The sequence below is a fragment of the Telopea speciosissima genome, chromosome 1 (assembly GCF_018873765.1).
Source record: "Telopea speciosissima isolate NSW1024214 ecotype Mountain lineage chromosome 1, Tspe_v1, whole genome shotgun sequence".
In the NCBI taxonomy this organism is placed as follows: domain Eukaryota; kingdom Viridiplantae; phylum Streptophyta; class Magnoliopsida; order Proteales; family Proteaceae; genus Telopea; species Telopea speciosissima.
The window spans coordinates 69,817,455-69,838,984 of NC_057916.1; the positions used below are offsets into that span (position 1 = coordinate 69,817,455).

The following is a 21,530-nucleotide window of genomic DNA, read 5'->3' on the forward strand; positions in this document are numbered from 1 at the left end:
CCTCTTTTTTTTTTTTTTTTTTTTGACCTATTAAGAAGTGATCTTGATCGAAATATAATTAACTTGGACCATTCTGAACCACGATCCACTCTATCCGCTTTTTAATATTAAGGGTGTCAATTAGTTTGGTTTCAATTATTTGGTTCAGTTCAAGATACAAAATGCATAAATCAAAACCATTCCGAACCAAGAATAGAAACACATTTTAAAAACCAAAACCAAATAGACTCGGTTCAGTTTTATATTTAATTCCTTGTTCAGTTTTGTAAAACGGATTTGGGCCTTGGGCCCGTTCCATGCATGCCCACAAGGGGCTGACTCTCTCTCCCCCCCCCCTCTCTTGTGTTTGATTCTTAGTGTGAGTCTAAAAAGGGGAGGGGGCCTTAAGGTTTTGGTTATATATAGAGGACCTTTAACCCTAAGGCTAATATACTGGAAACCAAATTTTCCCTCTTTTTTAACTCTCCAAGTACTTGTGTTCTCTGTGGGATTTCATCTCTTCCAAAAGATTTTTGGTGTGGAGTTCTCTGTGAAGAAACCTAACAAGATACTCAAAAATCGTGAAGGAGATTGTTCGAGTTCGTGAAACTTATAACCAAACTAGTACGAGATCCTCTTCTACTACGTTCCTATCTCCGTTCAGATAACACCCTAATGGGTGATGATTTATTTACAGGTTTTAATTCAATTTAGGTCCTATATTAGCATTTATGAATTAGGGAAAAATAACAATAAATAGATGAACGGATTTAGCTTAATTCCACTATTGGAAAGAAAAATTCTCTCCTCATTGAAGTAAAATACCATTGATATGGATTAGAGATTTTAGCATTGTGATAATTATCAACAACGGACTCATCCCTTCAAGTGAAAGGATATTGTAATAAGGGAAGCTCTTTTGAGGCGAGACAAAGAGCCCATCTTGATCTTAGAGTGAGAGCATGAGGAGAGAGATGCTCAACGAGGCAGAGAAGGTGACAAAGGCGTTAAAAAAAACAGGGATAGTGTGAGAATAGAATGGTTTCTTCATTAGTTTAAGGTGAGACAATGTGGTGCGCATGACAGCATATGAAAACATGGTGTACCACCACCCACTTCTATCATCCTATGGTGTCATTGCTAGTCATAGACTCACATAGTCACATGCAACAACACCACTCTCTAGGTTTAAACGGAAACAATTGGTGTTAGAGGTGTCACCAATTGTCAACTGCCATTGTGATGATCATTTTATGAAATCTAGTTCAATTCAATTCTAATCGAACTCCAAAACCTTAAAAATTTTGAAATCAAAATCAAACCTAACTAAGAAAAAAAATTCTTCTCATAAAATCAAAACGAAACAATTCTTTTTCAGTTTGATTTGGCCCAATTTTACATGGCCAATTTCAATTTTTGACACATTTATATATTATTATTTAGGGAGAATGTTCTCTGTGCCACAGCGTAGGCTGTGCCCAGACACATGGGCAACCTGTGCAGGGGACAGAGTGATCATTGCACCTACTCCCATGTGCCTGGATGCAGCCTATCACTGCGGCACAAAGATCAGTGCCCCTATTATTTAAAACCTTGGGAGAGATGGGATTGATTGCAACAGCCGCAATCCTCCTCACCTCAACCTCAGGGCTCAGGCTTCAGTCCCACTAGTGACGCAACCCATGTGAACTTCTCCCCTCCCCCAAGGACCACAAGCACCCTCTTCTTTCATTTAAATGGATTTCATGGGGTTGAATGAGTTGAATCCACCGAGCAGACTTCTAGAGTCCAGACTGGCTGGCTCACCGTCAGAGTTGATAACAAAAGGTGAAAACGGACACGTGTCCATTATCTTCCTATTGGCCAGTGCCGACACTTAGAGGTTAAGCTATTTGGATTGAGCGTTTAAAACTCAAATGGAAATTACAGAAATATCACACTTGCTGATTGGTTCGAATAGATTCCAATCTGACGTTTGAGAGAAAGGAATCCCATGTAGGACACGTATCTTAATACCTGTCAATAATACGGATGCATGTCAAAATTCCTCCCCGCTATTAAATGGATGATTGGAGAAGAATTGGAGTTGGAAATGATCTTTTTCCACTTCCTTGCATGTGTTGGTACATATACTTTTGTACTAATCTGTTCTTTTTTACAAAGTTTCAGAGATTTAATTAAGTAATTAATTAATTAAGGGGGGGTTGGGTTAGTAACAATGAGAAGTTTGTTTAATGAGCACATGACGCATGCACGTGCATGCTGTTTGCTTTCTATCGGGATCATAAATAATCTTCTCCCGAGTCCCAAAGTCTCATGGGGTCATATAACCCCATGGGGATGGGCATCATGGTCACGTGATTAGAGAGGGTTCTTCGCCAAATCTCTCGCTAATTCGTAATTTCCCATTCAATTTGAAATAACTTCGAGGGCTTAATCATAATTACCCCCACCTAATCAGAGTATGCAACCCTTCACACTTCACTTCACATATGACTATGACAACTCCTTTTAGTTTCCCATCCGTATGACGAGAGCTGACGGGGAATGTGATCCAGCTGTCCAACTTTTTGAGGTCAACTTTGTGCGTACACGTGGATCCCCAAATTCCCCCCCCCCCCCGACAGTGGGCACTGAACTTCTCCTTGGACAAATATGCCCCCGACTAGCCTTTAACCTGAATGATTAAATTACCCTCTCTCGCTTCTCTTGGTTAATACCGGTTTTACGTGGTGGATGGATATTGGATGGGCCACCATTGAGGAGCCCATGTTCTTAGAATTTTTATCCTCTCAATAAAAAGTAAACAAGTTAGAGTATGTATATTTCTCGTGAACTTCGCCTCTCTTACTCCTATTTAATTTATTATTAAAAAATAAAAGATAAAATCAATCTCTCTCTCTCTCTTTCTCTCACTCACTCACTGACTGCATGGGCAAGCCACCTTTGAAATCTATGTATTGAGAGTATGAATGAACGAATGAATGCTCAACCCTCCCATCTGTTTTGCTTCTTTGAACCCCAACGAAGCTGAGAGCTGAGAGAGAATTGCGCAGAGGTGACTTTTTCAGTTCACCCCGCTGGAGATGGAGATGGAGATGGATATGTACGGACAACCCCCCAATGATTTCTTCCACATCGACGACCTCCTCAACTTCTCCAACGATGAAATCTTTTACTCCTCCTCCTCCACTCCCATCGCCGACTCCGACCTCCACCACCACAACCATCACCTCCCTCCGCCTGAAAGTCTCGTCGGTAATCGCCCATCACCCATTACCGTCAAACGCAACGACTCCAGCTCCAACTCCAACCGATCCAATAACTTCACTGACGATTTTTGTGTTTCTGTATGTATAAACACCACTACCACCATCACCCCATATTCAAAACTCATATTCATCCTCACTAATTGACGATTTTGCTTTCTCTCTTTTTTGTGATTGTCGTTGCAGAGCGATGATGTTGCGGAGCTAGAATGGCTTTCGAAGTTCGTGGACGACTCCTTCACCGACTTTTCTCTGAACGAAATCGTAGAAACTACGAATTTTCGGCCGGAAGCATCAGTTCCCGGCAAGACAAGGGGCAAGCGCTCCAGGGTGGCTTCGACGCACAATAGCTGGACCTCCATGCCTGAGTACGAAAATCTATTCACGGGCAAGTATAAGCATATGAACAACATTAGTAGCAGTAGAACGGCAAGGAAGAGAGAGGGCTCGTCGAGGAGTGCGTCAGTGATGGTGGGAAAGCAATCGTCTCCGTCATCCCCAGGGGAACTGCGGAAGTGCATGCACTGCGCATCGGAGAAGACACCACAGTGGCGCACGGGACCACTGGGACCTAAGACGCTATGCAACGCATGCGGCGTACGTTACAAGTCGGGTCGGCTGGTCCCGGAGTACCGCCCAGCTGCAAGCCCAACATTCGTGCTGACTCAACATTCGAACTCACACCGGAAGGTGATGGAGCTGCGGAGTCAGAAGGAGATTCACTGGCAGCAAGAGAGTGGCAACCACCACCACCAAAACCACAACCAGCAGCAGTTACTCTACAAGGTTTGCTGACGTTGCTTGGGGGTCCCAGATACTCAGCTCTTTCAGTCTCACAATCCCCACATGTGTCTGTGTTTAGGATTTCTACTCTTTTCATCTTTCTTAATTCATGAAATTTTTCTGTGTTTTCTGTACTTCTTAACTGCTCAAGACTTCTAATTAGTCTCACTAAAGCAGCAAATGAAAGAATCCAAAGTTGGAGTTTTTTCTTTCTTTTATGGAGAAAGTTTGAAATTCATTTCTGTTGTGAGAGGACTGGGTACATGATGGTGATGTTTTGTGTGACTGACGGTGGCGTTCCACATGATAGGTTGCAGAATAAGGGTCATTTCCGAATATTCTCAAACAGAGAGCAAGAGAGAGAAGGGGGTTCATGAATAATGAATTAATGATTCATGAGTCATGGGGGGAAGCAGGTATAACCAATGGGAAGGAAGGAGTGTTTAAACTCTGAAGTAGGGAACACAGAGAAACAAAATTTAAAAAAGAAGAAGAAGGGAGATGGAAATCGAACATGGGAAGGTGAGAAAGATTAATATACTACGGCCAACACCAGGTAACTTTGAGTCAGTGAGTAAATGATGAAAATATCTTCTTTCTCTCTCTCTCTCTCTCTCTGTCCCTTCCCGTACATCCTTCACTAGAACCAATGGCTAGCGATAACGAGGATCCCACAGTCTTTATACGTAAACTGTGTTCAATAATTCATAGTAAACCGTGTTCAAGTAATTCACAATGACTGGTGGATATTGTGGGCAGGGTAGCGAACAGGGGACCCGTTTTGTTTTGCTGCGGCAGAAAGAAAAAAAAGTGTTATTCTGTGGATATTGGGGGGGTTGGGTAGCGAGCAGTGATCAAAATCCCTCTGTAAACACACACCGACAGAGAGAGGGGTTTACCAAACCAAAGCATCTGTTCATTGTCAGCTCCGTTGACGTGATAGCCATGTGAGCTTGTGAGGTTGCCTAACTCTGACCAGAACCGAGTTTGAACCTTTTGTGGTGGGAGCTGAGAACTTAGTACACTGAATCAAGGTTTTGGATAACAGTTTATTTGATATCCCCCATCCCAAAGCATGTATGATTCTGAGACCTGACCTGACATAGCCTATCTCTGCATAATGCATCAATTCCCCATTCCCCAAAGATTTCAAAAGAATCAAAACAATGACAGTGGACCTTCCTTGAGAAATGAAGTTGTATAGTTCTTTAATTCTTATGTTGGGTAACTGAGTTGGTTGAGACAATATTTTCAACCTCAATCCAACTATAACCAGCTTCTTTCCTAAACCCTCTCTCCCTCATCATCTCCCTAACAGCACTCACCTCTCCCCATTTCCCATGAGATGCATACATGTTTGACAAAAGCACGTACACGAACTCATCTTCCCCCTGCAACTCAATCACCTTTGCAGCTGCAACCTTAGCAATCTTTAGATTCCCCCCACAAGCTCTGCATGCTGCACCAAGCAAGGCTCTCCAAACCAACCCACATGACCCAAACCCCATCTCATGTATCATTCTTTTTGCCTTCTCAACCTCCCCTACTTGCCCCAGTACATGAATTATGCAAGAACAGTGTTCGGCCGTTGGCTCAATTCCATAGTTCCTGTTCATTAACTCCAAGTATTGGATACCCAGGTGTGATAGACCCACATCCTGGCCACATGCTGATAACACACTTAGAAAAGTGATCCCATCAGGTTCTTGTACCAACTTCATCTGCTCAAACAGCGCAATTACTGCACTCGTATCCCCGTTGTGAGAATAGCCAGATATCATTGCATTCCATGATACCAAATTCTTTCTTGGCATCGAATAGAACACCGATTCAGCACTGTTTACCTGCCCACATTTGGAGTACATGTCTATTAAAGCACTGCCAATGATTACCGATGCGTCCCAGCCACTCTTAACCATGCAACAGTGAATAAGTATCCCCCATGTTAGAGCTGAGATGCTGGCAATCCCTCGTAGAATGCTAGCAAATGTGAACTCATCCATTCTGATATCCTCAGAATGCATCTTGCTGAAGAAATCCAGTGCTTCTGGCACCCGATGCCTGTTTACATACCCACTGACTATCGAATTCCATGAAGCCAGACTGGGTTTTGGTGTTCTTGACAAAACATTGATGGCATCCTCCATGTCTCCAAATTGGGCAATGCCATTGATCACTTCATTATACGAGATTGTATCCGGGACTGGCATCTGAAGAAGAATGCTTAATGCTTCTTTGAGTCTTCCATTTCTAGCACTTGCCCCAATGACTGAATTCCAAGATACTGTGTCTTTGTTGATGATCTCATGAAATGCTTGGATTGCTTCCTCTGGAGACCCGCACTTCCCGTACATATCAATTAAACAGTTCCCAACTACAACACTCCATTTCAGTCCGAATTTTACTATCATTGAGTGGAACGACTTGCCTAATTCCAAGAAACTCAATTGGGCACAGGTAGCTAATGCTGCAGAGAAAGTGAAAGAATCTGCACGTAATTCCGTCCTGTACAGCTCCAAAACCAAACTCACTGCTTTGTGGAACTGATCGTTATGCACATATCCAGAAATCAAAGTATTCCAACAAACTATATTTGGCGCAGGAATTTCCACAAACACTTTGTGGGCATCGTACAATAGTTCCCATTTTGAATAATAGCTAATCAAAGCTGTCGACACAAAGACACTAGTGCTGAACCCAGACAGTAGAATGTAGCTGTGAAGCTGCTGAACATAGGAAGTATATCCCAGATTTGTTGAAGCTTGGATCAGGCAGACCATAGTGTAGCTGTTGGGTTTTATACCAGAGCTACGCATCTGAGAAGCCTCAAGCAAAGCCATCTCACAGCTGGAGCCATATTTGGCAAGAGCCGAGATAACCCTTGTCCAAGATACCACATCCTTACGTGTGGTATATTCAATAGCGTGGCTCCTTTGAATGGTAGATTTTGAAAGATATGCAACGTAATTATTTGTTCCTTTCAGTTGTATGGATCGCTTAACGCTCTTCAATAGAGATCTTTGCATTAGAACACTGTCACTAGAGTAGTTCGGTTAAGCTTCACCTTTTTCACTCTGTTCCAGTTCCATCATACAGGTGTTCATGATATTTTTTAGTTCGTATAGCTCAGGTCAAGGTTATTCCTAAAAAAACAAGGCGAGACTAAAAAACCTTTTTTTGTGTTCGGGGGCGTGGGGGACGTTTGATTCCAATACTTAATATATAGTTGAAGGCGTCTACTCTTTTCATTTCTAGAAGAAACGAAGGCTACTTGCCTCTATTTTTTTTCTCCTTTTGCTGCTAAGATATTCCATTTAACAGAGGAGCACAGGCTGGTTTGGTTTCATAAATTTGAAAGTCATTCACCCTTGAACAAGTTGAGGTGCCAAGTAAATTTACAGGAACCTCAAACTCCTTCAACTTTCTAAAATTATGGATGCATACCTCCCTGTCCCTGAAAAAATACTTACCTCTCTGTTAACTTCATTATTGTGATAAACATGCAATATTGATGTATACCCTTCCTAGTATGGACTGGCAATGGTCGATGAAAATTCCAAAACTGGATTTGATGGGAACACAATCAACCAAACCAACCTGAGCATTTACCAGTGCTTATGCAGATCAAATCTGGAAACTGGGAGGCCTTGCCTAATTTTTTCAGTAAAGACCAGATTCAGATGGGTCTAGGCGTATGAACTGGCTTTCACATGCAAAACATTACAAAATTTTGTCTTCTATTGCTCTAAGATGTGAACAATCCATCTCCTTTTACATATTAGATCCGCATAATTGTAACAATAAAAATCGAGTACCAGAAAAAATTGTAACAATCAAAGTTCCAAATACACAAGAAAAAATAGAAAACAAGAGAGCAATCACACTGAAATTCCATGGTTACTAATTTTTGAGACTTCTTTCATCAAGACCTTTCTTTCTCGTTTTGCCTCAGAAGCAAGATTAGAAACCTGCGAACAATACAACTCGAAATAAATCTTGTCTCAAGGAAAGGAAAGGAACTTATAAAACATGGATTAATAAAATCTCCAAACAGTTCCGATATGAATCAGAATCTTGATTGTTACTGCGGAATATTCTATCGTGAGGGGGAGAATTAGTGTTAAAGTAGAGAGTGGGAGAAGTCTAACTTAGAGTCCTTGTTAGAGTCATAGTCTAAGTTGGTCATTGTTATTTACTTTAGGAGCAAGAGTTCTCTGTGGGGGAGCGTGGTCCTTGCATGCACAAAGAGCCAATGGGAGCGTGCGCAGCGTCATCAACAAGGCGGTCATTACCACCTTTCACGGAGGCAGGGCGGTCATTTCACCCCCCTCTCTGTCCGGGAACAGGACGCACCCTCCACCACATAGAACTTTCTCCCTTACTTTACTTAGCCTTTGGTTGTAATTAGACTCTTAGGCTACGTTTGGTAAATGTCTGAATGGCGTTCAGAACAGTTCTTCCGTTCTTTGAGAACGAAAAAACAGGAAAAAACGTTTGGCATGCCGGTTCGTTTTTTCGTTCATTTAGAATGACCCAGATGGAATTTTGGAATTTTGCCTTAAAGAACAAGAACGACAAATGCGAGAAGTTATTGAGCTAAACCCGTGAAGCATCTTGGGTTTTGAGAAAGTTTAACTTGCGAAGAGGAGGGGAAGAGAAGGATTCAGCCGGAAGAGACGCAAAACTGCAATCCCTTCAAGGTAAGAACATGGTCCGAAGCCCTCTATCTCTCTTTCGCTCTCTCTCTCCCTCTCTCTCTCTCGCTTCCTCTCTCACTCTCTATCTCGCTATCTCTCTGTCTCTCTCTGTCTCGCTCTCTCTCACTCTCTATCTCGCTATCTCATTCTCTCTCTCTTTCTCCCTCTCACTCTCTCTGTCTCGTTCTCTCTCTCTACCCTGCTGTAGACCCTCTGGTGTTAGGTCAAAGAAATCGGATCAAAAGGTATGGATTTCAGAAGAAATTGAGCAATTTTAGGGCTTTTGGATAATGTAACATTCTCTCAGTGTAATGTATTGATTTAGAAATTCTTCATATTTAAAATTTTTAGGGTTCTTTGTTGAGTAGATAATCCGTGCCTCAATATGTCATCCGTGCTTCAAATTTTTGTTCTTTCTCTATTTCACTATTTAACAAAACCCTTGAGGTGTTTTGTGTCCTAGATGGGTTGTGATTCTTTGTAGGTGGATGTGTAATGGAGAAAGATAACTCAATTTCTCAATTGGGTTTTGAATATGTTGAAAAATTAAAAGTCAAAAACGATAGAGAGGCCCTAAGCCAACCATTATAAGTAAGACTAATAATGAAGAGCTCTAAACAACAATAGTTTGAGGAGCAAAAGAAAGAGATCTCTTGCAAAAGATATGATGGATGCTACATTGAAAAGATCTCTTGGCCTTGGAAACATGGTGGTTAAGGAAGGTAGAAGAAGAGTGGTATCTAATGATGATGTTGATGATGAAAGTTCAGGAGACACTGGAAAGGTAAAGCTTGTCTTGTTAATTTCTCTTCTTACTTGTGATGATGAATTGAGGGAAAGAACAAAGTTCTCTCTTCTTTTTCTGTTTAAATCTTGCCAAGGATTTTGGGTTTCCATGGTTTTGGGCAATTTGCTAGGGAAAATGTTTTTGGGTTCCCTCCCTTCCTCAGGGTAATGTCTTATTAATTTGTCTGTTATATCATATGATACAAGCTGTAATATATTTCTTGTGGTAAATCAGTCCATGGTGAAGGCAATATATACAGCAGCTATGAAATTTCAGTGCTAGATTAGGAAGGAAAATGCAAACCTGCATAGCCATACGGAATAGAACAATGGGTCTACCTCCCAACCAAAATTTCAACTCCCTTAAGACCTGTCATTGACACAAACAGGCTATGCCCTGTTTTTATAAGACAATCTTTTTTTTTTCATTTCTAGAGGATCGGCCTGTAGTGGTACAGAAACAATCCCCAATACCCATTTATTGGCTGCCAAATGGGGCTTCATAAGGCTGCCTTGTGGGCTGTTGAGTCCCTTCCAAGTTATGTTTCACATTGCTGTTGCAATAATAGCACGAAGAGGAGGGAAATGATGAGAAAGAAATCCATTAGACTGTGGTGGTGTGAAAGGTGCACTCACTCTATGTGGAGTGTCTGAACTCTGAAGTCCCAGGTAAATTCTCAAAGGGAAGATGGGAATCTGGAGTTTCATCTCTTTTCCTTCTCTCTTTCTAGTTATGCTGGTCTTTTTATTTTCTCCCTTTCTAGTCTCTCTACCCTAACTATATATGATAACAGATCAATCAAGGGTCTTTCCCTTTGAACAATTGCTGCCTTCAAACCTGCATAGCTTTGGGGAACATATGGAAGATGAGATCTCTTTTCCTTCTTGTGAATGGATTGTATTCATAACTTCCCTCCTGAATTTTCATTTTCCTTTTTTTTTTCAAGTTAGATGCATTCATGTTGGCTCTATTGATTTCCCATTTTGATGAGATCATAACTCACCTGCTGAATTCCTATTTGGAAATCTTGCTTGTTAACTTTCTCATGCAAAGCTTCATTTCAATGCGACTCTCTTGCTGTATTTCTGTTTCAGACCTTTTCTCATTTCATTCCTCATGTAAAGATTCATGCTACTGTGACTTTTTTTGTTGTATTTCTGTTTTGGATCTCTACTTAATGGGTCTTTAGCTCAAATTGGTAGAGCATTTGGAACATGAGCCTGTTCCAAGGGGATGGTGGTTCGAATCCACCAAGACCCTTTTTATTCAACTGTTCATAGTATAGTTAGTTATGACACTAATCCACACAAGAACCCAATATTAATAGTATTTTTGAAATTTGACATTTTTATAATTATTTTGGTTATGTTAATGAAATATTTTAATTTTATGCTAAGGTTGGTAACAGAGAAAAGGATTTTACAAGTATTATTTGGTATAATTTAGAAAGAAATGGCATTATTGTAAATAATATCAAATAGGGAAGAACAGATTATACCAAACACCATTTTCGTTCTAAACGGCGTTCTTGAGACCATTACCAAATGGTCATTTTCGGTCTCAAAATGCCGTTCCAGACTAGAAACGCCAAAGAACGTTTCTAGTCAAGAACGGGTGTTCTTTGTTCAGACATTTACCAAACATAGCCTTAGTAGGTTTCATTTACCAAACATAGCCTTAGTAGGTTTCCTACTAAGAGTTGGTTGCTTGATTAATATAAGGAAGAGGCTATCCACAACAGAGGCATTCCATTCCATTCCTATCGTGTTCACCCTCTCTCCTTGCTCTCTTCTCAATCTTCTTCATAGATTCTGGTTTATTGTATTTGGTTTTATTACATGGTAAGCAGGCGGCTTACCCAGCCTGTCTGTCTCTCTCCCACCTCTGTAGAAATGACACCCCCTGCCCTCATCCCACCCTCCCCATTGGATACAACCGCTAGCTTACCTGGAGCTGGTGGCTTACCCGAACCTCTCCCTATCTATATAAAAGGGCGTACCCAATGCACGAGGCTCCCATCTGCAGGGTCTGGGGAGGGATCATAATGTATGCAGCCTTACCCCTGCTTTCGCAAAGAGGCTGTTTCCATACTCAAACCCATGACCTCTTGGTCACAACGGTATGTATATATATACCATTCTGGTTTATTATTACCTGTTTAGCTGCACACAAACTACGTAACCTCTAGTTGGAAAAATAAAAAATTAGGGTTTCTTTCCTTTCTATGAAGACAGATTGTTCCCTTTGTTACTGTTGTTCCCGCTGCTAATCGCACCCCTGTTTCAGCATATCTCTACACCACAGGATCTGTTCTTCTTTCCTGTCACTGTTCTGCAACTTGTTTCTGTTTGCAGCCTCCAGTCATTGCAGGGTCTTCAAAACAACCCTTTTGGTTGTTGGTTCGACTCGATCTTGCAGGAGATGCAAGAAACCCTCCTACAATACTTTGCTGAGAGTTCCAAGGCCATCTAAGGCCATACCCGCGAGTTCCAGTTGAGTCTTTCCGCCTTGATGGCGGTAGTTCAAGGGCTGGAGGTACAAGACAACCTCTCGGTTGTTCTTCCACTCCTCTTATATATACTATTTGCCTTAACTACACCTCCTCTTTTATTTTAAAACTCCCCCTATGCATTTTTATCAGTGGTTCGCAGCAACCTATGCTGCACATTTATCAGTGGTTCACAACAACCTATGCTACACTTTTATCATTCTTCTTTGTGAATATTACTCCTTGAGAAGGGCTTATGATGTTGTAGTTGCTGCTATGATATTTTGGATTGCGGTTAGTGTTCTCTGCCACTTATGTTGTTGTCTAGATTTATTCGGCACGAAGAGCTTTCCATACTATTACTACTTATGATTGGTGTGTATGAGTTAATATTGCTACCAGAATGAAGTTTTCTCTGTGCTCACTGGCATCTACGACTGCTATATAGTATTTATGTTCAAGACCGGTTCCACTGTTAATAACTATTCTCGTTGTTCCAAGCTGGAGCCTTTATATATATATACTCCAGCTTGAGGTGAAGTGTCGAATATCGTACCATGAGGGGGAGAGTTACTGTTAAGTCGAGAGTGGGAGAAGTCCAAGTTAGTCATTGTTATTTAGAATCTTAGTAAGTTTCCTACTAAGAGTTGATTGCTTTATTAATATAAGGGAGAGGCTGTCCACGATAAAGGCATTCCATTCATTCCTATCGTATTCACCCTCTCTCCTCTCCTCCATCTCCACCATGCTCTTCTTCTCCATCTTCTTCATAGATTCTGGTTTATTGTATTTGGTTTTGTTACAGTTACCATGTATCAAACTGAAGAGACGATTATCCAATAAACATCAATTTGACCAGATAGCATAAAGAGTTAAAATAAGCTATAACGGTCTCTTTTTTTAATCTCCATACCAATTTCCAAAAGTAGGACCATAATCAATGTATTATTCCAGTAATTATCATAAAGAAAAATAAATGGGGGCATAAGCATTATAATAAAAACTTAGGTAGGTAACCTCAAAGTGGTAGCGAAAGGAGACCATGAAAGTCTTTGCTTAGTAAAATAAATAAAGTAATCTCCTTGAGTTATCTATGTTCAAAAAATAAGCAATTCCAAATGGCTGGGACTCGAATAAGGCCCTCAGGCTCATGAATTAATTTTCTGGACCATGACCATGTATTTACCAAGTGTTCTTACCGAGTGATCTCCAAACTAAAAATCATAGACTAGGAAGCCTTGATCTCCAAACTAGAAATCATAGACTAGGAAGCCATAAAGATAACTGACCTGTGATCGAAATCGAGAAGCCTCTCTGCTAGGAAGTTCTTCAAGGATATCTTTCAAGCCTGTTACAACATGAAACAGTTTGTTAAGATAGAGACAGAAGAATACATACAACTATCTTTATTTATCATGGTGAGTTTGTGAAGGAGAAAATATCATACCTCTTGCTTGTCTTTCAATCTTATAAGCCGAACGAATTACACCTTGGATCTGATTCCCTGCCTGTCTGAAATGCATCAAGCCAACGTGTCAATAGGGTACGTAAAGAAATCATAAATTGAAAATATCAGTGCACTGCTGTAAATGGATAACAACGAACCTAAGTTTTGTTCTTCCCCGTCTCATCTCCTCTTCTGCTTGTAAAGCCCTCTTCTGAAAACAAAAGTGACTCATTCAAATTATCATTGCAAGGTACACACACATAGAAGGAGACGAAGAAGAAGGTTTTTGGTATCAAAACGCAAGGTAAGAAGAGTCATATGGATAAACTAAGTGTAACAGAGATGAGGACGTTGAGATGGTTGTGTGGCAAAACTAGGAATGATCGTATTAGAACTGAGTTGGGAGTGGCACCGATTCATGATAAGCTATGGGAGAATCGTTTGAGGTGGCATGGTCATGTCCAACGGAGGCCCTGGGATGCACCATTTCGGAAGAGTGAGTTAATTCAGATTGAAGGGACTAAAAGAGCCAGGGGCAGGCCTAAAATGACCATAGGAGAAGTGGTGAGGAAAGACATGCATAGTTTAGGTCTTGTCTCAAGTATGACCTTGAATAGAGCTGATTGGAGGGCAAGGATCCATGTAGCCGACCCCATATAGGTGGCGTATTGCTGAGTTGTTGTCGATATTGCTGTGTTCCTTTCTTCTTACTTTTATTATCTATAGTTTGTCTTTCCACGAATCCATGTAGCCGACCCCATTTGTTGTACACAAGGTAAGATCATGTATAAGTTGATATTTTAAGTTTCAAAGCAGTCAAAGGAACTTGAGGCTTGAGCACGGAATCAAGTTTGCATCAAGACTGCGGTTTGATCCTAGGTTACTCACTTTCACTTGCTTAGTACTCAAATAGAGATGGGCATTTGTAAAATATAATAGCTTTGACAGGCTCTTGCAATTCCCACACTCCTTAGGAATTCAAATAATGCAACCTAGATTTCAATAACACTGATTATTGGTTGCGAGGGCCCTCCCAAATAATTAACGGTTCAAAATTTAAAGGCAATGGCAATTCTGTAATTTTTTTAACAGTTTAGTGCCCTAAGAGTGAATAATGCAAGTGAAGGATCAAAGTGTAAATAGGATTTGACAAGATAGGGGTTTTCTGGCATTTAAATAGAAGGAGAAATAAAACAGAATTAAGTTGAGAAGTGAAGAGTTTTTCATAATTAAGAGAAATATGACCTTTAGTTGTAGGTAAAATAAGAGGTTGTCTTCACCCTCACGACCAGAATAGAAGGCTGAAGAACAGGTCTGCTACCGGGACGAAGTCCTCACTTCAGAAAGCTCGGTTATAGCTGAAATTTCAAGGGAAGGTTCTTAATCCTTTGAACTATTAAACCAACTTAACAATCAATCAAATCTGAAGCCCAAATGTGATTTTAAAAAATCTGAAACCAGGCCTGGCGGTAGAAGCAAGACCAGGTTTGGTTTTAACCAAGTAAGCTTCATTAGGAAAGTGAGAAAGAGGTGATCTTCAAGGGTTTAAGTCGCCCATAACCAGTGATTCATACCCCTAAAAATGGAGACTGCAAAAGTAATATTGAGAGAGATCACTCACCCTAACATCAAATCAGTTTAGCGCTGGAACAGAGTAACCTAACGTTGGAGAGAGTACACAAGAAACAAGGGGAAACAAGAAATAAAATAATGGAGAATAACTGAAGGAAAAGAAGAGGAAAGAAGAAGGGAATATGGAGAAATATGACCTCTGATGGAGTAGGATTAAGAAGAATTACCAGAGAGAGACATATCAGACAAAACAGCAAGATGGCCTCCAATGAGAGTAACCAGCAACCATAAAAACTTCTATTCCAAACTCAAATCCGTTGATGGATTACAAGCATACACATATATAACTTTGTAAGACTAAGACTCCTAATCAAAAACTAAAACTCTAAATCTGATCTCCTAACCTGCCAAATTAATAGACAATGCACAGGATAAAAATAACATGAAATTACAATAATAACCCTAATTAACCCCGCGCATAACTGCATCATCAAAGCTGATGCATTTTTGTGGATCTTTTTCAATTCTATAGTAATGAGTTGGTTTAGGAGAGAATAAGGGACAATTGCTGTGACCCAATCAAATGTGAATATGGCCAATGCAACTACTCAACACTTTACTCTCATGCCAATTTGGATTTCAAGGATCCAGCAAGGTACCCCTACACCCTTGAGCATTGAAGCAACTTAATCAGACAATGGGATTTTCCTTCGGTCTTACGAATATCAAGCTGGTGGCTCAGTCTTATCTGACATATTAAAAAAAAATCCTAAACCTGTTTCCCATACACAAAGCCAAATTGTTTGTTCGACAAAAAAGTGAGAACATAAATGAATGCAAAATTATTCTTAAATATCAATCAAACACTCAAAAACAGTAAAAGGATTACCTCCAACTTCTCACTTTCAGCCTTTATAAGTTCAATAGATTGCCTCAGCTCCTTAACTTTGGCATCAGCTCGGGAAACCAAGGACTGCAACAGGGGGAAAAGGTGTGGGGGTTGTGGTGGGAGCACTCATGTTGCATTGTTAATTATACACCAAGAAATTTGGAAAGAGAAGTTTTACTGTTAACTCATCACAAACTGATTAATCACTAACACAGTTTAATTCGTAGCCATAATATTTGTCTAAAAACCCTAAATCACAGCATAATAAAATCAGGTAATTGTTAATCCCATCTGTGACCATGCACTTGCATATCCAGACAAGCTGGGAGGCAAAGGTATTAAACTACCAATAATTAAAGTCATTAATCCCTCACCAACTTTAGGTCTACTTGCATCAGGGGCGTCAGTTCTTTAAATAATAGAGAAAAAACATACAGGACAAGGTTAAAAAATTCCTACCTTGAATAAAAAGGGCTGCAGACATGATTCAATCAAAAAGAATAAAAAAGCATCCCAGTGCACGAGGCTCCCGCTACTGCAGGGTCTGGGAGGGGCAAATGTACTCAGCCTTGCCAGGGAGAGGTTGTTTCCCAGTTTCGAGCCAATAGTGCAACTTAACCATTGCGCCGAGGCTCGCCCACATTCAATCAATAAGAATGACACTTGTAAAACCATGGTTCCACAAGATCTTTGGACTTGAGCAAAGTCAATGAGAAGATCAAGAATCAGTCAAGAGTCTACCATTGGGTTTTTCACTTTGTACACCACCCTACTCACAACCAAGTGAGTGTCAACTTCCATAATTGAGTAATCATTAGGTTACAACTGTACAACAAGGGTGGAAAGGTAGAGGATCCATTCATGCCATCCTGATCCAGGATGATATCTCACTCGAGAACAACTATGAGAGAACCTACACACGATTGTATAGCATCCATCCAATGCTTTGACTTAATAAACTTGTATGGATACAAATCATAGTACACATAATTGTTTTTCGTACTCACTCGTTATAAATAACCTCAAGTACCATCTTTTTGCTGGTTCTCTTCAATTTCCATATTTAAATTTGCAAAATAATCAAGTTTCCAATTAATCCAACAAAGAAAGAGGCATTATTTGTGGATTCTAAACAGTTCAATAAAGTTTAAAAAAAACACTCAAGTGGGAGGTCGCCAGCAAGAAGGTTAACACTTCTGACATGCCCTGGAGGAGATGGAAAACTGGCACTTGTTCCTTAATTCAGAAGCTAAACCCTTTTTGAGTTGGGTTGCCAAGAAGTTAAGGGCCCAAGCCATACGATATCACAGTGCACCACAGAGTCCTATGGTTTTAATTAAGTTTACAGTATAAAATAACTGTTTACTTCATGCAGTTAGATTATTTTGAATTTCAATGGACTTTATTATTTTTTATGACATGATATTTCTGAAATTATGAATTTTATTTCTGTTTTGGGTATTTTTCAAGTCATCCCCAGACATCTTAATCTTATTGGGATGCATTAGTCTGCTTGGAACTGGCTTTCCTGTTTCTCTTGGTTGTATAAGGTTCTTTTCTTTTTCTCCTATTCAATTGAAAAGTCATAATAGTATCCCAATTAGATGTAATTAATGTAGGTTGTAAGCATTACACAAACCTTGGATTTAGGGTTACTGGAATTATGATTTTAAGATTGGAGATTTGGACTTTGGAGTCTCATCTTTGTCCTCAAGCTTTTACTTAAGACAAAGCCAATATTGTATGAGTAGCTCCTTTAATAGGCCATCAGATACGAATATCAGATTCATGAATTCTACATGGAAAAAAAAAGGGCATACCCACTGCACGAGGCTCCCACCACTGCGGGGTCTGGGGATGGTCATAATATACACAGCCTTACCCTTGCTTTCGCAAAGAGGCTGTTTCCAGACTCGAACCATGACCACTTGGTCACAATAGAGCAACCTTACGGTTGCACCAAGGCCCACCCTCATTCATGAATTCTACATGCAAGTCCAAATTTCCAATCCTTATTACTTGGTCTCTTTATCTTTAACCTATGCTCAAGATGCTGCATGGATGTGTTCCTTGTTGAGTTTTCTATAAGCCAACAAATTTTGGTTGAGTTTTTAATAATGTTTCTTCAACTTTGACCCTAAGACTTTGGGGATCATTTTGGGATTAAGGGAAACCAATCCTCGAAGAAAAAGTTCATTATCCTGGTTATTAATGTTGACAAATTAACTGAAGTTATTAGGTTGTTGATCATTGCCCATGTATTATAGGGCAATGAGGAAAAAGTACCCAACTATTTGTCCAGCAACTAGAGTTATTAGGTTGTTGATCATTGCCCATGTAATTATAAGGCGATGAGAAAAGTACCTAACTATTTGCCCGGCAAATGTGTAAGTGGAGATTCCATGTCATTTTGTACAACTCATTGGCATGATCAAGGATTGTCCTAAAAACCATCATTGATCTGTTGTGGTGCTTCACTCTTTGCTCTGTGTAAAACATTTGCTACATGTGTTCTGCTGGCCATCCTGTGGGCCCTAAGGGAAGAGAGGATGCTAGACTAGATCAGGAGTTGAGACAGACATGTCTCCCTCTCATGATACTATTAACCGCATTGTTATCAAAGATGCAGATTGTGCATTCATAGAAAAGGTAGTTAGCAGAATTCAAGAACCAAATTTGTACACAAAGCGTCAATCTATCAGCTTCCACAATAGAAACCCACCCCTCAACCAACAACTTGATCATATGAATTTAATTGATTGTTGAGTGGGAATGGATTCATCTAGCATTTGAGCATCCACAAGAAGTTCACAAGCTGTTATCAGTGCATTTCCAGGCTAGTAGGGTAGGCCTTGTAAATCTACATATGGACATTTGAGGCTTTCTTGAAAATGAACAAGGAACTTGGTCTCCTCTATGAACATCTTATGCAAAGAGCACCTCATTGTCTAGCAGGTGACTCATCATCCAAACAGGCTCTCAAAGCCCCTCATTTCGTGGGTCGAGCCTTCCACAATATCTTTTTAATCTTTATCCTATCAATAAAATCTGTCATTATTCACTAAATTATTGTAAGAAATATAACATAAAAGGCATTGGTGAGGAAAGAGATTAGACTTTTTATGAGCATATCCACACTTTTTATAGGCTAAAACCTAACATTTCTCACGGCCCACTTTTGATGAATGAAAAAATAACAATTTATAACAAGTTCTAAGAAATTAAGAGTGTAGATTGACTCCATGGAAAAACCAACATAATATCCTTGGATAATGTAGAGCTTTAAAGTAGGTTTCTCTTTAACTAGTTTTATGCCCAACATTCTCTGTTTTCCTTTTTGTAGCTCATTCAAGCTTCAAAAGGTTAATTTTCTCTGATTTTTTAGAAATGAAAATATGGGAGGAATAAAACTTGCCCAAGGTGTCAATAAAGTTGAGATAATTGACCAGCTATCTGAAGTAACTAGTCAACTTTCCAAACAATGAATTAAAGAATATTACATGGAAAAAAAATCAAGAGATGATAAGAATGAATTGTGTTATGAAGTGGGCAAGTGGCTACTGGCATTGTTTATGCATACCTCTTCACTCATAAAAAGGCGTAGTGTTCTGTGGTACAAGATAAGCCTTGGCTCTGCAGACAGGAAATAAATGAAGATCATGCATAAGAAATAACGAAGACATCAAACCCCCGGTATTGGTTTCATTAATTGCAGAGAACACAGTTAATCATACAATAAACTGAGATTATATGTGAACCACAGCTTGCAATTAATGAGCATCTTAAATGTAATCAAGTGTAAATTTGGCTATACTTAAATAGGATACTAATTAGATTCTACAGTCCATGGAAATTTTGAAATTTGAATTACATAATCTGGAAGGAGAATCACCGCCAAAATCCTAGAGACTCACTCTAAGATAGATCATGAGAATCAACCTGATTCTGTCCCTATGTTCTAGAATCCATCACAGAATCCAAACTAAACATGCCACCCTTCTGCGGAATCTGACTGCCACAGAATCCATAATCAGAAGTTTACCCAGACATAAATCTTTTGTTCTAAGCTGGAAATCTTGAATTTATGAGCTTTGAAAATGAGGCAAGATCCAATATAATTACCAAATGGCAAAGTACATAAAAATATCCACGGCAAGGATATCAATCCTGGAAAACATGGAAAGTGAGACACAACAATGGATAGTAGCTAACAATATGCCCTTAAGCCTCCACTCTGCTCCATCTAGGTTTCTATGCATCTCATGCATAATAATGTATAAGGAAAGATTTTTGGTCAGTCAAATGTCAATGCCCTCTGAGAGAAGTGGGCTATGTGCCAGTCTAAGGTTCCAATATAGGAATAAATTGTGGTCCAACCCTAACAAAGGGCCACCAAAAGAAAAAAAAGACTCTTGTTTGGACTGAACCACATGTTTTTTCCCCCTTGGTATGCTATTATGCTGATTTGAAAGGAAGCATTAAACATTCAACACTACTGCTTTTTGGGCCAAACAATGTTTGGACAAGTAAAAGAATTCCCGTAGGTGTTCTGTGTTCAGCACCTCGAAGTAAAGGAACAGGCAGTACAAAGATTTTCACCAAAATTTTCATTCTGGACAATTATTTATCATTCACTGATCTCTAATTGAGACAACAACATAAAATTCAAATGCTAAACGACCATCAAACATACTTTTCAATGTCAAAAATCCCACACCAGCTGCGACCCCACAGGTAACCATTGGATTTGAGGCTGCAAGAACAATACCCTCTGCCCCAAAAAAAAAAAAAAAGTGTCCGTCAAATTGAGCAGAAACTCCATATTAACTGCAATGTAAGCTCCAAGAGTAATACTTTGAAAAAAAAATGGAGGGCAGCGAAGAGAGGAGGAGGCGACCTTTGATCTTCCCAATGAAATCGTCTTCGTAAGCATGGTAATCGGACTTCTTATCTTGCAGAATATCCTAAAATCGATATTACAACAATTTAATATATTTGTTTTATCAACCAATGTAAGAAAAGTATCGATTTTGGGCCGGAATAAGGAAGGTGGGGCGAGAAGGGAACTCAAATGTTAACAGTACTTGGATACGTAGTAACGTACTAGGGTCATATGGAAATGAGCAGAAGATGTAGAGCGAATTTCAGAAAGACGAGAACCAGCTGTTTGAATGGCGGAATCGACAGTTTCTTCGAGGGTTTTCTGCATGAGCTGAGCTTGTTGAACGGCGTATTCGATCCATGGCTTCTGTAGGTCATCACCTGACGAAAACTCTGACTTCTCTTCCGAACCTGCAACTGTCGCCATTAAAGCTTCAAAGTTTTATTTACTCTGGTTGCTGTCTAATGAATGTATCTCTTCGATTGGGAGTTTGGAAATTGGGATTCCGGCGCTGACGGAATTTATCACGGCTTGTGGCTTGTAGTGTTTCTTAATTTCGTATATGTGAAAAAATGTGGCATTTCGGCCTTTCGGCCTTTCGGATGTTCCGATTGTGCAAAATATTTGGCGAAAGATTTGGGAAAGGGGCGATGTTGTCTGTGCCGCCCATGGGGGTGGGCGCAATGACTATCCTGCCCCTCTAAGTGGCAGTCCATGTGCTTGGGCGTAGCCTGCCC

The 21,530-nt window shown here is 40.0% G+C and overlaps 3 protein-coding genes across 3 annotated transcripts; 1 reads left to right on the top strand and 2 right to left on the bottom strand.

The window, feature by feature from the left end:
- The first annotated feature begins 3,037 nt into the window (after window positions 1–3,037).
- LOC122642119 (GATA transcription factor 4-like) lies at window positions 3,038–4,068 on the top strand. The gene is made up of 2 exons (XM_043835541.1): window positions 3,038–3,329; window positions 3,435–4,068. Exons 1-2 carry the CDS (start codon window positions 3,066–3,068, stop codon window positions 4,041–4,043), a joined length of 873 nt encoding a protein of 290 aa, XP_043691476.1. The 5' UTR covers window positions 3,038–3,065; the 3' UTR covers window positions 4,044–4,068.
- A 1,147-nt stretch (window positions 4,069–5,215) lies between these two features.
- LOC122661202 (putative pentatricopeptide repeat-containing protein At5g47460) lies at window positions 5,216–7,134 on the bottom strand. Its single transcript, XM_043856546.1, has one exon. The coding sequence runs from the start codon at window positions 7,055–7,057 to the stop codon at window positions 5,240–5,242; it is 1,818 nt and encodes a 605-aa protein (XP_043712481.1). The 5' UTR covers window positions 7,058–7,134; the 3' UTR covers window positions 5,216–5,239.
- Window positions 7,135–7,751: 617 nt separating this feature from the next.
- Window positions 7,752–21,289, bottom strand: LOC122650790. The gene is made up of 9 exons (XM_043844192.1): window positions 21,016–21,289; window positions 20,809–20,875; window positions 20,605–20,682; window positions 19,492–19,544; window positions 15,912–15,995; window positions 13,609–13,661; window positions 13,451–13,515; window positions 13,293–13,351; window positions 7,752–7,999 (listed from the first exon to the last, which is right to left on the bottom strand). The coding sequence occupies exons 1-9, from the start codon at window positions 21,217–21,219 to the stop codon at window positions 7,910–7,912; spliced, it is 753 nt and encodes a 250-aa protein (XP_043700127.1). The 5' UTR covers window positions 21,220–21,289; the 3' UTR covers window positions 7,752–7,909.
- Between the last annotated feature and the right edge of the window lie 241 nt (window positions 21,290–21,530).

What these genes read in the sequence shown, in the direction of transcription:
- LOC122661202 (XM_043856546.1), bottom strand. Translation starts at nt 7,057, where the DNA reads ATGCAAAGATCTCTATTGAAGAGCGTTAAGCGATCCATACAACTGAAA.
- LOC122642119 (XM_043835541.1), top strand. Translation starts at nt 3,066, where the DNA reads ATGGAGATGGAGATGGATATGTACGGACAACCCCCCAATGATTTCTTC. An exon ending in CTGACGATTTTTGTGTTTCT is followed by an intron (nt 3,330 to 3,434) that starts GTATGTATAAAC and finishes TTGTCGTTGCAG; the next exon opens with AGCGATGATGTTGCGGAGCT.
- LOC122650790 (XM_043844192.1), bottom strand. Translation starts at nt 21,219, where the DNA reads ATGGCGACAGTTGCAGGTTCGGAAGAGAAGTCAGAGTTTTCGTCAGGT. An exon ending in GGGATTTTTGACATTGAAAA is followed by an intron (nt 19,545 to 20,604) that starts GTATGTTTGATG and finishes TCCTGTCTGCAG; the next exon opens with AGCCAAGGCTTATCTTGTAC. An exon ending in CTGAAAGTGAGAAGTTGGAG is followed by an intron (nt 13,662 to 15,911) that starts GTAATCCTTTTA and finishes TTTTGTTTTCAG; the next exon opens with AAGAGGGCTTTACAAGCAGA.